The sequence below is a fragment of the Bufo bufo genome, chromosome 1, assembly GCF_905171765.1.
Source record: "Bufo bufo chromosome 1, aBufBuf1.1, whole genome shotgun sequence".
In the NCBI taxonomy this organism is placed as follows: Eukaryota; Metazoa; Chordata; class Amphibia; order Anura; family Bufonidae; genus Bufo; species Bufo bufo.
This window is the reverse complement of record NC_053389.1, coordinates 805506727-805520686: the sequence shown is the minus strand read 5'-3', so window position 1 is coordinate 805520686 and position 13960 is coordinate 805506727. Positions and strand designations below refer to the sequence as shown.

The 13960-nt window shown below is 42.0% G+C and overlaps 1 protein-coding gene across 1 annotated transcript; it reads right to left on the bottom strand.

Annotated features, from left to right (window-relative positions):
• Positions 1-1836: 1836 nt before the first annotated feature.
• On the bottom strand, positions 1837-12749 carry LOC120988667 (transmembrane 4 L6 family member 5-like). The gene is made up of 5 exons (XM_040416286.1): positions 12567-12749; positions 12068-12133; positions 5740-5933; positions 2999-3273; positions 1837-1841 (listed from the first exon to the last, which is right to left on the bottom strand). Exons 1-5 carry the CDS (start codon positions 12747-12749, stop codon positions 1837-1839), a joined length of 723 nt encoding a protein of 240 aa, XP_040272220.1.
• Between the last annotated feature and the right edge of the window lie 1211 nt (positions 12750-13960).

Sequence of the window (13960 nt, the reverse complement as noted above, 5' to 3'; positions counted from 1 at the left end):
CACAGTACAGCCAGTGTCTAAATAATACTCTCATACAATGTCCACACAGTACAGCCAGTGTCTAAATAATACTCTCATACAATGTCCACTTAGTACAGCCAGTGTCTAAATAATACTCTCATACAATGTCCACACAGTACAGCCATACAGTGTCTAAATAATACTCTCATACAATGTCCACTTAGTACAGCCAGTGTCTAAATAATACTCTCATACAATGTCCACACAGTACAGCCATACAGTTTTTAAATAATACTCTTATACAATGTCCACACAGTACAGCAAGTGTCTAAATAATACTCCCATGCAATGTCCACACAGTACAGCCAGTGTCTAAATAATACTCCCATGCAATGTCCATACAGTACAGCCAGTGTCTAAATAATACTCTCATACAATGTCCATACAGTACAGCCATACAGTGTCTAAATAATACTCCCATGCAATGTCCACACAGTACAGCCAGTGTCTAAATAATACTCTCATACAATGTCCACACAGTACAGCCATACAGTGTCTAAATAATACTCTCATACAATGTCCACTTAGTACAGCCAGTGTCTAAATAATACTCCCATGCAATGTCCACACAGTACAGCCAGTGTCTAAATAATACTCCCATGCAATGTCCATACAGTACAGCCAGTGTCTAAATAATACTCTCATACAATGTCCATACAGTACAGCCATACAGTGTCTAAATAATACTCCCATGCAATGTCCACACAGTACAGCCAGTGTCTAAATAATACTCTCATACAATGTCCACACAGTACAGCCATACAGTGTCTAAATAATACTGTCATACAATGTCCACTTAGTACAGCCAGTGTCTAAATAATACTCTCATACAATGTCCACACAGTACAGCCATACAGTGTCTAAATAATACTCTTATACAATGTCCACACAGTACAGCAAGTGTCTAAATAATACTCTTATACAATGTCCACACAGTACAGCCAGTGTCTAAATAATACTCTTATACAATGTCCACACAGTACAGCCATACACTCAGGGGTGCACCACCAATGAGGCCAGGTGAGGCGGTCACCTCAGGCAGCACCAGGTAGGGGCAAGAGGGGGGCAGCGGAAGGGCCATGGGCAATGAGTACTTTCATTGTGGCGGTTCAGTTTTCGCCTCAGGCAGCAGAAAGGCCAGGTGCACCCCTGCATACACTGGATAAATAAGTCTACCATAAAGTGTCCACACAGTACAGCCGTACAATACCTACATAATACTCCCATACAGTATCCACACAATACAGCCGTACAATACCTATATAATACTCCCATAGAGTTCCTAAATAATACTGCCATACAGTATCCTCATAATGCCGCCATACTACTACAATGTCACACTATGGAGATCAGTGCAGGAGCCAGAGACGAAGTCAGTCTTCTACTCAAAGGTTGCTGTTGGAGAGTCGGATCCTGGGTGGCCCCGGTCACTTGCCCAGTTTGCCTCATCGTCCCTGAACGGTTATATTATTGGTTTTACCAAATTTTTCCATAAGCAATTTAAACTGGCAAAATATGGCAGGAAAGGACCAGTCGCCGACTTTTATTGACCGGGTAACGAAATGATGCATCATAAAAGTTCTAACCTGCTGACGTCTTCCTAAATCTATATAAAAAAATTAATACATCCTATACACATATACAGAAACTCCCAGAATCCTTTCTGCTCAGATAAATCAACATTTATTGATCAGTCGGGGTGGCGGTCCTCATGTGGAGTGTCCCACCTATTCTCGGCACGGAGGAGGTGGTGAGCCGCTTACGCATCCTACAATATCGGTAGGAGGCTTTCTTTCCAACGCCGAAAATGTTGCCTCAACCTGCAGTGAAAAAAATAAGTTATGATGACAATGCCCATTTCAAAAGCACTAGTCAGCATGATCAACCCTAATAAACTGGACACAGGGCATATTATGGTTGATCCTGCTGACGGAAACAACCCCTTTCCTGTTGAAATCAGTGGCCCAGTTTATGAGAAATCAGAAGATTATTCCATATGCCCATGAGGTGCTCAGTGCACAAGGGGCGGGCCTAACCTCTTGGAGCACTGCTTCGCCACCCCTTAGCCACTCCCCCTCTCCTTGACTGACAGGGCCAGACATCCTCACTGTCTCTATGCCTGGCTCTGTAATCCCGCACATGCGCCGGTGAGTGTTCAATCAGCTCACGCACAGTACATCTCATTCTGAGATCAGAATGTCATCGGCGCATGCGCAGTTCGTCTCGGCTCATGAAAATTTACCGTTGCAAGTACATTAATAAATCTCCCCCATACTTTTCTAAGCACTCTGCTTCCCCTCACAGAATATATTATAACTGTTATTGGGCATGTTGAAATCCGACTACCCCATCCTTCATTCCCCCTGACATCTACCATCTTAGGAGAATCAGGGGCCCACCATACATATCACACAACAAAACTGTTATTATGTTATGCCTAATGCAGCCTGGAGGGGGCGATGCATTGCTGGTTTTCCTTCTACTGCAACTTCTGCATCTCTTGTGGTGCTTATATCGTAAGTTACCGCCTTACATTCACAGTAGTTGGAGACCTCATGCACATGACCGTATGCATTTTGCAGTGTGCAAACCACGGACCCAGAAAATACCAATACCGTCTGTGTGCCATCCACATTTTTTGCAGTTCCACTGAGTTCGATGGGAGGGTGGATCACATTTTGTGGACCAGAATAAAAACATTTAAAAAAATTTAAAAAATTTAAAAAATTGCGGAACAGACATATGGATGCAGACAGATGCAGATGTGGTCCTGATGGCACGCGGACCGTAAAAACCGTTACAGTCGTGTACATAAGACCATAATAAGAGATGATCCTGCTCAATGCTAACAATGTTTATCTGTTATACTGACATCTAGTGGCCACTATGAAAACTACACCATCTCGGTTTAGCTATACAGGTTTTACACAGCTGTGAGTATTTTTACTGCTGAATATTTTATTTCTGTGGTACTCACATTTGGCCTCTTTTTTCTCACAAATAACTGTGGTGTCCTTATAATTATAGTCACTATTATCTTTCTCCATATCCTTGTAATCAGTTATATCTTTTTTGATGCAGGTGCCAAAGATTGCTCCAAATAAACCATTGAAAAGCTGAATGGCGCACAGGATGACCTCAAAGGAGCTGGAAGCCAACAGGATGGAGAACAGAATTAAGTTAAACTCCACCACATTTGGTGGTTTTACACAGATACTCCATGACTCCTTATGGTAGATATAGTTTTCATTGCTGAAAGATAAGAAAGGTAAAAAAATTGTACATGAGAAAAAACCTACATTATTTTTCGAGAGGGATTTTTCATATTGTCATTTGCTTCTCTTCTTCTTTGTACAAGTATATGACTACTATAATACAGCCTCAAACATACAAAACTACTATAATACTGCTCCTACGTACAAGAATATAACTACTATAATACTGCCTCCTATGTACAAGAATATAACTACTATAATACTGCTCCTATGTACAAGAATATAACTACAATAATACTGCTCCTATGTACAAGAATATAACTACTATAATACTGCTCCTATGTACAAGAATATAACTACTATAATACTGCTCCCATGTACAAGAATATAACTACTATAATACTGCTCCTATGTACAAGAATATAACTACTATAATACTGCCTCCTATGTACAAGAATATAACTACTATAATACTGCTCCTACGTACAAGAATATAACTACTATAATACTGCTCCTATGTACAAGAATATAACTACTATAATACTGCTCCTATGTACAAGAATATAACTACTATAATACTGCCTCCTATGTACAAGAATATAACTACTATAATACTGCTCCTACGTACAAGAATATAACTACTATAATACTGCCTCCTATGTACAAGAATATAACTACTATAATACTGCCTCCTATGTACAAGAATATAACTACTATAATACTGCCTCCTATGTACAAGAATATAACTACTATAATACTGTCCTATGTACAAGAATATAACTACTATAATACTGCTCCTATGTACAAGAATATAACTACTATAATACTGCTCCTATGTACAAGAATATAACTACTATAATACTGCCTCCTATGTACAAGAATATAACTACTATAATACTGCTCCTATGTACAAGAATATAACTACTATAATACTGCTCCTATGTACAAGAATATAACTACTATAATACTGCCTCCTATGTGCAAGAATATAACTACTATAATACTGCTCCTATGTACAAGAATATAAGTACTATAATACTGCTCCTATGTACAAGAATATAACTACTATAATACTGCTCCTATATACAAGAATATAACTACTATAATACTGCTCCTATGTACAAGAATATAACTACTATAATACTGCTTCTATGTACAAGAATATAACTACTATAATACTGCCCCCTATGTACAAGAATATAACTACTATAATACTGCTCCTATGTACAAGAATATAACTACTATAATACTGCCTCCTATGTACAAGAATATAACTACTATAATACTGCTCCTATGTACAAGAATATAACTACTATAATACTGCTCCTATGTACAAGAATATAACTACTATAATACTGCTCCTATATACAAGAATATAACTACTATAATACTGCCTCCTATGTACAAGAATATAACTACTATAATACTGCCTCCTATGTACAAGAATATAACTACTATAATACTGCCTCCTATGTACAAGAATATAACTACTATAATACTGTCCTATGTACAAGAATATAACTACTATAATACTGCCTCCTATGTACAAGAATATAACTACTATAATACTGCTCCTATTTACAAGAATATATCTACTATAATACTGCTCCTATGTACAAGAATATAACTACTATAATACTGCTCCTATGTACAAGAATATAACTACTATAATACTGCTACTATGTACAGGAATATAACTACTATAATACTGCTCCTATGTACAAGAATATAACTACTATAATACTGCTCCTATGTACAAGAATATAACTACTATAATACTGCTCCTATGTACAAGAATATAACTACTATAATACTGCTCCTATGTACAAGAATATAACTACTATAATACTGCTCCTATGTACAAGAATATATTCACTATAATACTGCTCCTATGTACAAGAATATAAGTACTATAATACTGCTCCTATGTACAAGAATATAACTACTATAATACTGCTCCTATGTACAAGAATATAACTACTATAATACTGCTCCTATGTACAAGAATATAACTACTATAATACTGCTCCTATGTACAAGAATATAACTACTATAATACTGCTCCTATGTACAAGAATATAACTACTATAATACTGCTCCTATGTACAAGAATATAACTACTATAATACTGCTCCTATGTACAAGAATATAACTACTATAATACTGCTCCTATGTACAAGAATATAACTACTATAATACTGCTCCTATGTACAAGAATATAACTACAATAATGCTGCCTCCTATGTACAAGAATATAACTACTATAATACTGCTCCTATGTACAAGAATATAACTACTATAATACTGCCTCCTATGTACAGGAATATAACTACTATAATACTGCTCCTATGTACAAGAATATAACTACAATAATGCTGCCTCTTATGTACAGGAATATAACTACTATAATACTGCTCCTATGTACAAGAATATAAGTACTATAATACTGCTCCTATGTACAATATTGACATGTTGAGTAGGATTGGATAATCTTTCTTCTTACTTGTATTCCGGCAATGGAAATTCGAATGGGCGCCCCCAGATTAGAGTGTCATTCTCAGTAGTATGGGCAGTGGTATTAATGTGGCCCGAGTCATAGGCACAGACAGGCCCGCGGTGTATCGCTGTAACGCACATGACAAGACAAAACAGCGATCCAGTGAGTCCAATAGCAGCGCACAGGATGGATAGGAACATCTGGATGGGAGATATAGAGGTGATGAGAAATTCTCCTAGGTGGGCAAGAGTGGTGGATTAAGTAGACCCTGCATCCTGGACTGTTCTCTAAAATTGCCCCCCTTCCGTCACCACCACCGCTCTACTATACCGTATATGTAGCCAACGCCACCTTTCTGTAGTAGCAGTTCTAAATAACCTCAGACCACAGACCATATCCCGATCCTAATGAAGACCCCAGACTCCTAATGAAGTTTGGGACTTCTGCATCCCATATCCACTATTGGTATTCCTCAGGGTAACTCTCCTCTTTCACCACTAGAGGTCAGCATAGCCCTCATTACCTTGAGGCTTGTTCCTCATTGCGTGTGCATCACAAGTGTGGTGTGCGTCACTGCTCAATGAATGTGATGTGGTGGCGCATACGTTGCGTGTCCATTTTCTTTGGCCGCATGTGGCGATGTTCTGGCACATGCTTAAACCATTGCAACCTAACTTCAGTTTCATGTCTGCTGGTGATGCAGCTGATTCATCCCCTTCCTTCCTCTGCCATTATCACAGGCATTGCTGGTCAGCATTGCCTCACACTGCCGACACTGTTGCCACTCCACTAACATCCACCCTTCCTCTGGACCCCCATCTTAGAACTTTGCCTTACTGCTTTGTATTCATCCTTTCTGATTGAGCTGATGTTCCTCCTCTCCTCCCTTTTACGCCCTTCTTTTCCACACTTGTATTAGTCCATATGTTTCCTCGGGTTGGCATAATTTCACCTCACTCTGCTTTCCAGTGTATTGATATTAGTGACTGAAGATGAGCGAATCGATTCCAATAGGAGGGACGACTTCCATATCTTCAAAAAGGAGGACATGACACCCCCAAAAGGAGGACATGACACCCTGTACAGTGGGGCAGGACACTACAAGTCATAGAATGCAAACCATAATCTACATAACAGCGTCAGACACGTTACTCTAGAAATCTATGAGATAAATCATGCCCTGATACAGTGAATCCCCCCAGTATCAACCGCTCATGAAGTGAATCCCCCACAGTATCTGCTACTAATACAGTGAATCCCCCCAGTATCTGCCTCTCATACAGTGAATTCCTCCAGTATCTACCCCCATACAGTAAATCCCCAACATAATCTTCCCCTGATACAGTAAATCCCCGCAGTATTTGCCCCTAATACAGTGAATCTCCCACACAGTATGAACCCCTCATACATTGAATACCCCCAGTATCTTCCCCTGATACAGGGAATCCCCCACAGTATCAACCCGTCATGCAATGAATCCCCCATAGTATCTACCTCTCATCCAGTGTATCCCTCAGTATCTGCCCCTGAATCCTCCACGGTATCTGCCATTGATACTGTAAATCCCCCCAGTATCTGCCCCTCATGTAGAGAATCCCCCATAGTATCCATCCCTGATACAGTGAACCCCCCCAGTATCCGCCCCTCTCACTGTAAATCTCCCCCAGTATCTGCCCCTCATGTAGTGAATCCCCCATAGTATCTATCCCTGATACAGTGAATCCCCCCAGTATCCGCCCCTCTCACTGTAAATCTCCCCCAGTATCTGCCCCTTTCAAAGTGAATTCCCACAGTATCTGCTTCTCTCACAGCAAATCTCCCACAGTATCTGCCCTCTCAACGTGAATCCCCACAGTATTTAACCCTCTCACAGTAAATCCCCCACAGTATCTGCCCCTCTCACAGTGAATCCCCCATAGTATCTGTCCCCAATAAAGTGAATCAACCCAGTATCCGCCCCTCTCACTGTGAATCTCCCTCAGTTTCTGCTCCTCTCAACGTGAATCTCCCTCAGTATCTGCCTCTCTCAACGTAAATCCTCAAAGTATATTCTTCTCCCCAATAAAGTGAATCACCGCAGTATCCGCCCCTCTTACAGTTAATCCCCCACAGTATCTGCCCCTCTCACAGTGAATTCCCCACAGTATCTGCCCCTCATACAGTGAATCTCCACAGTATCTACCCCTTTATACAGTGAATCCCCCACAGTATCTGCCCCTCTCAAAGTGAATCCTCACAGCATCTGCCCTATACAATGAATCCCCCCAGTATCTGTTCCCCTCACAGTGAATCCCCCACAGTATCTTCCCCTAATACTGTAAATCCCCCACACTATCTGCCCCTAATACAGTAATCCCCCACAATATCTGCTCCTCTCACAGTGAATCTCCCCACAGTATCTGCCCCTCATGCAGTGAATCTCCCCACAGTATCTGCCCCTCATACAGTGAATACCCCATAATACCTGCCCCTCATACAGTGAATCCCCCACAGTATCTGCCCCATACTGTAAATCCCCCACAGTATCTGCCCCTCATCTGCCCCATACTGTGAATCCCCACAGTATCTGCCGCTCTCACAGTGAATCTCCCCACAGTATCTGTCCTTCTCTTAGTTAATCCCCCACAGTATCTGCCCCTTATAGTCAATATTCAACAGTTTCTGCTCATACAATGAATCCCCCAGTATCTGCCCCTCATACAATTAATCCCCCACAGTATCTGCTCCTCTCTGTGAATCCCTCATAGTATCTGCTCCTCTCTCAGTGAATCCCCCACAGTATCTGCTCCCCTAACAGTGAATCCCCCACAGTATCTGCTTCTCTCTGTGAATCCCTCATAGTATCTGCTCCTCTCTCAGTGAATCCCCCACAGTATCTGCTCCCCTAACAGTGAATCCCCCCCAGTATCTGCCCCTCTCACAGTGAATCCTCCACCAGTATCTGCCCCTCTCACAGTGAATCCTCCCCCAGTATCTGCACCTCTCACAGTGAATCCCTCACAGTATCTGTCTCTCATACAGTGACTCCCCACAGTATCTGCCCCTCTCACAGTGAATCCTCCCCCAGTATCTGCACCTCTCACAGTGAATCCCTCACAGTATCTGTCTCTCATACAGTGACTCCCCACAGTATATGCCCCTCTCACAGTGAATCCCCCTAAGTATCTGTCCCTTATACAGTGAATACCCCACAGTATCTGCCCCTCTCAAAGTGAATCCCTCATAGTATCTTCCCCTCATACAGTGAATCCCCCACAGTATCTACTCCTCTCTGTGAATCCCTCATAGTATCTGCTCCTCTCTCAGTGAATCCCCCACAGTATCTGCTCCTCTCACAGTGAGTCCCCCACAGTATCTGCCCCTCTCACAGTGAATCCCCACAGTATATCCCCCTCCCATAGTGAATCCCTGACAGTATCTGCCCCTCTCACAGTGAATCCCCACAGTATATCCCCCTCCCATAGTGAATCCCTGACAGTATCTGCTCCTCTCACAGTGAATCCCTGACAGTATCTTCCCCTCTCACAGTGAATCTCCCCAAGTATGTGCCCCTTCCACAGTGATTCCCCATAGTATCTGCCCCTCTATCCCCCACAGTTTCTGCCCCTCTCACAATGAATCCCCCCACAGTATCAGTATCCGGCGCGGACCCATTGACTGAATAAGTCCGCAATCTGCAATATACGGCAAAAGATTTGACATGTCCTATGTTTTGTGGTTCACCGGCATGGACCAAAAAGCGCACACAAGCGCTTTCGAGTGCTTCCGATCCGTGCCTCTGATCCACACAGCGCCATATCTTGCAGATTGCGGACCCGTTCAAGTAAATGGGTCTGCATCCATGATATGGTATGTACACGGCCGGTGCTCGTATATTGTGGACCGCAAATGGCATTTCCGCAATATTCGGGCACTGGCCATGTGAATCTCGTAGCTGGGACGAGCCCTGAGTGTGATGACGCAGGCAATTCAATGCTGGATTAGTTCTGCGGTGAGTGAATATCGCCCAGGTGACTGAGTGAGTGCTGTGGCGGCAGTGGGAGCTCAGACAGTGCACTGTGGTGCTGACTGAGTGCACCGAGCTATAGAAAAGGAAGATTCTCAGGTGTCTATTCTGGCCTTGTGCTGGAGCTGGGAAGCCTGACGTCAGGTGTCTGTCCTGGGGCCCCCAGATTCATGGTTTGCGGCCCCCGTCCTAATGGGCAGAAACACAGCTGATCGTTTCTTCCCGGAGCGCCGCACAATTGCAGGAAAACAGCTCCTGCTCCGGCACTGTACAAAGCCCCCCTCAGCAGGCTGGTTTTCTTTGTAACTGGGGCTCCTTTGGATGTTACAGTGGAAATAGTTCAAAAAAAAAAGTCTGTTTAAAGTTTTAAAAAAATTTGAAAACACAATAAAAAAAATATAAATAAAAGGAAATAAAAAGTGCAAAAAAACAACAACAAAAAAACAAGTCCGTGTCCCCCAGAGGACTTTTAAAGACCTCTCGGGGGCATACAGTGCTGCAAAAATATATTACAAAAAAAGAAAAGAAAATTTTAGTAAAAAAGATGTAAAATAAATAAATAATAAAATACAAGTAAAAGAAAACTGTTGAAAATTGTTTACTGTCATATTATGTGGCAAAAATATATTTTAAAAATAAATAATAAAAAGATGATAAAAAAATACAAAATAAATAAAATACAAATAAAAGGAAAAAAAAGGAAAATGTGCAAAATAAAAGTCAGTGTTTCCCGAAGGTCTTTTTTGTCACAGAAAAAAAAAAAAAAGAAAAAATTGTAAAATACGTAAAAGAAAAAAAAAAAACAACCCCCACACACACACACACGGAGTGCTGTCCGCATCTTTTACGGCCCCGTTGAAGTGAATGGGTCCGCACCCGAGCCGCAAAAACTGCGGCTTGGATGGGGACCAAAACAACGGTCGTGTGCGTGAGGCTTCAGGGAAAGTGCTTACTGGTTATTGCAGGCACCTGCAGTATGTCTGGGGGTGCAGAAGGCGGTAATAACCAGTGGGCGCCGTCCTCTGCAGCGAAGGAAAGCGCTCCTAGTCCCTGACATAGAAGATTCCTCCTTTCCTGCTCCATGCTGCTCTCGCTGTCTCCATCCTCCGCTCCCGGAGCACCTCTCTATGACTGACTTTAACGGCGACACGCTGCTTGTGGCCACATCACCACTGAAGCCAGTCATTGGCTGGAGAGGTACATGTGACTATGGCCATAACCAACCGAGTGTAAACAGCGCCGGAACCAGAAGATGGAGACAGCGGGGGCGGCGGGGAGCAGGAGAGTATGAATCTTCGGTTTCAGGCCCTTGCTGCAGGAATGTGTTAAAAATCTTTTTTTACCAGGAAATCTCTAAGCCCCAGTTACACGGCACAATATTCAGGACAATTACTGGGAACAGATGTACATAGGAACATTCCTGATATGTGGCCGCTATAATCGCGCCGCTGATCGGCCGATAAACATGGGATCACTCGTTTGTCGGCCGATTTGGATATTTTATCAGGATGAAAGCTGTACAATTATCGTCAGCACATCTCACCGTGTAATCAGGAAGTGAATGAGGGAGGAATGACTGTGGTAGTGATCATTCCTCCCCAGTGTAATAGGCTGATGCAAACAAGCGCTGATTAACTTTTTTTTTGCGGCCCCTTGAAATAGTGCGATGTGACAGTGCGGCCCCCAGACCAAAAAAGGTTGTGCTCCCCTGGCCTAGATTCTAATGAATCAAATTTGAAGCACCAGTAAGCTGGCTCCGCTGCTCAGCGGACTCCCCTTCCCACCTGATTGACCGGGCCAGACATCTTGCCTGGCCTTGTCAATCTGCGCTGTTGCGACAAATATCGGTGCAAGTGCAAAGGATCTCCTTACTTGAGCAGCACATGTGCCACTGACCTCTAAGTAGACCCAAAAGTGCAGGCAAGGCTCCTCCGTTCGAACCCGATGCCTCCACTTTCAGGTCTAGCCAGACTTCCTCGGCGCATGCGCTTTCTGTATCATGTTCTTAGTGCCACCTTTTTTCTGTTGTATCATAGCTTGACAAAAAGCGTCCCAAGCCCGAAGAACCTCATGAAACATTAGTCAGAATCAAAACTTCTGAATTCTGAATTTTAGAATCAATTCGCTCATGTCTATTTGAATAACTACAGAGTTCGGTTCCTCATCCTGGATACAACTTTTACTATTGGTTATCCGTGACCATGGACACTAGGTGGGTGGGGGGGCATGCCCGCCACCATCCACATACAGCTACAGGGATTGCAATTTCTAGGTAAAATAATAATAATAATTACATTTAAAACATGGTTTAAGAAAAAAAGTTCTCACCCCAAATCTGTTTCCGCAGCATCCTTTCCTTCCAGACGCATGAATCTGAGCAGCTGTAATGATGACCTGTCATGGAGAAAATTAAAGAAGTTTTTACACCCTACACTTGGCCTCCAAGGAGTCTGACTGGATAGAAGTTTGCTGGATATCAAGCAGTTCTGGTTGTCTGAAAAATTTTCCATTTGTTGCCCAACAATTGACCCTAAAATACTATAACATCTGTACTTTTATTTGGCACCTTGTAAAACCCTTGATGGGCCAATGCCATGACCAGTGACCATCTTGGCTATGGAGGTGATACGGCCAAAACATAAAAAAATTTACCAAAAAATTATGAGGGACAATGATATTTTTTACTTCATTCAGAACTTTTTTCCATCCCGATGGCAGCAAAATTTCTGCACAAGTAAGTTTTGTAAAGACACAAAGAAAGGGAAAACAAATTAAAAAATTCTAGGAAATTTTTACGATGGTGTCAATGATAGAATATAAATCTCACCAGTATTCCACCGCCCACAATGCCCAAGCAAGTCGAAACCTCACTCGTCAGTTTCAGCCCAGTGTTCTCGGCGACCTCCAAGGTCCATCCCGGAAAGAAGAGGAGTGTATTGGAGACGATGCAGATGACAGCGAAGGGGTACAGGGCCCCCCCAATGAACTTGGCACACTTTCCAGTGCACATGGTACAAGCCAAGCTGTAGCGGAGTGACAACGGCGTAGAGCAGGTGTAGCTTTTATGTACAGACCCGACCTCTGAAAGTGCAGTCACGAGTTGTGAGATAGCAGTCCTCGAGGTGAGAGTATGGAGTTTGGACGTCATATATTACTGATAGATCTAAGCACTGATAGAAAGTCACAAGATGATGTTATGTCATGTCCACGATGGAGATATGCCATGCATATAAGATATCATGCACACTATATGGAGACATGTCTTGGGACACATGTGTTAAAGGATTATCTCATGATTTAAAAAAATAAAAATCAGACATGATATAGTACAGGAAAATCGCTTTCCAACACTAGTGATGGACGAACATCTGATGGGACGGTTCGCGAACGCGATCGCTCGAACTCGCTCAAATGTTCGCGAATTGCCACATAAAATCAATAATTTGGCTCTCAAAATATGGAGACAGTAAAACATGAATTGTTTTTGGTTCAACAATGCTTATTGTGTAAAAGACAATTAACTATAAAATAAGGAAAAATAGTAGGTTTGGTCGTACCTGTAACAACCAGCTGTCTAAAAATATCATACCAAATAACCCCTTAGTTGGACACCTTTTTAAACAAAAATGTAAAACTGTTAAAAAAGGCAATTTTCTGGACAGCTTTTCTCACAAAAAGGTGTAATAGCAAGCAAGCGATCATAAAGTCATATGCACCACAGATTAAAGGTTTAATAAGAGTTGCAAATAATGTTCATTTTTTTTTTTTTTTCAAAAAGGAATGAAGACATTGAAGGCCAAATTGGCCAAAATGCAAAGGGCACATCTCCATGATATGCGGGCCGTTCATGAGCGCTTGAAGGCCATGGAGGAGAGGCAACACCAGGCCATGAAGGGGGTGCATGAGATGATCATGCTTTTGGAAAAGTTTCCATCATTTATTAAAAAAAAATTCTACTAAGTTATATAAATCGTTTGTACAGTTATAACGTGTATTGTGTTTTTTGTAATATTGCTCGGTTTTACTGTAATAGATCGGCCTAAATCAGCCAGAACTGACAGCAGCAGGTAAATACATGTCAAATACATATAGGGTCCATTCACACGTCTGTTAAATGTGGCCGCATACCACAATTGGGATGAACGTTTACAGACCCATTGATTTTAAATTCCAGTTCGAAAAATGAGTCATTCACAGGATACAGAAGTAAGTGTCGGCCAT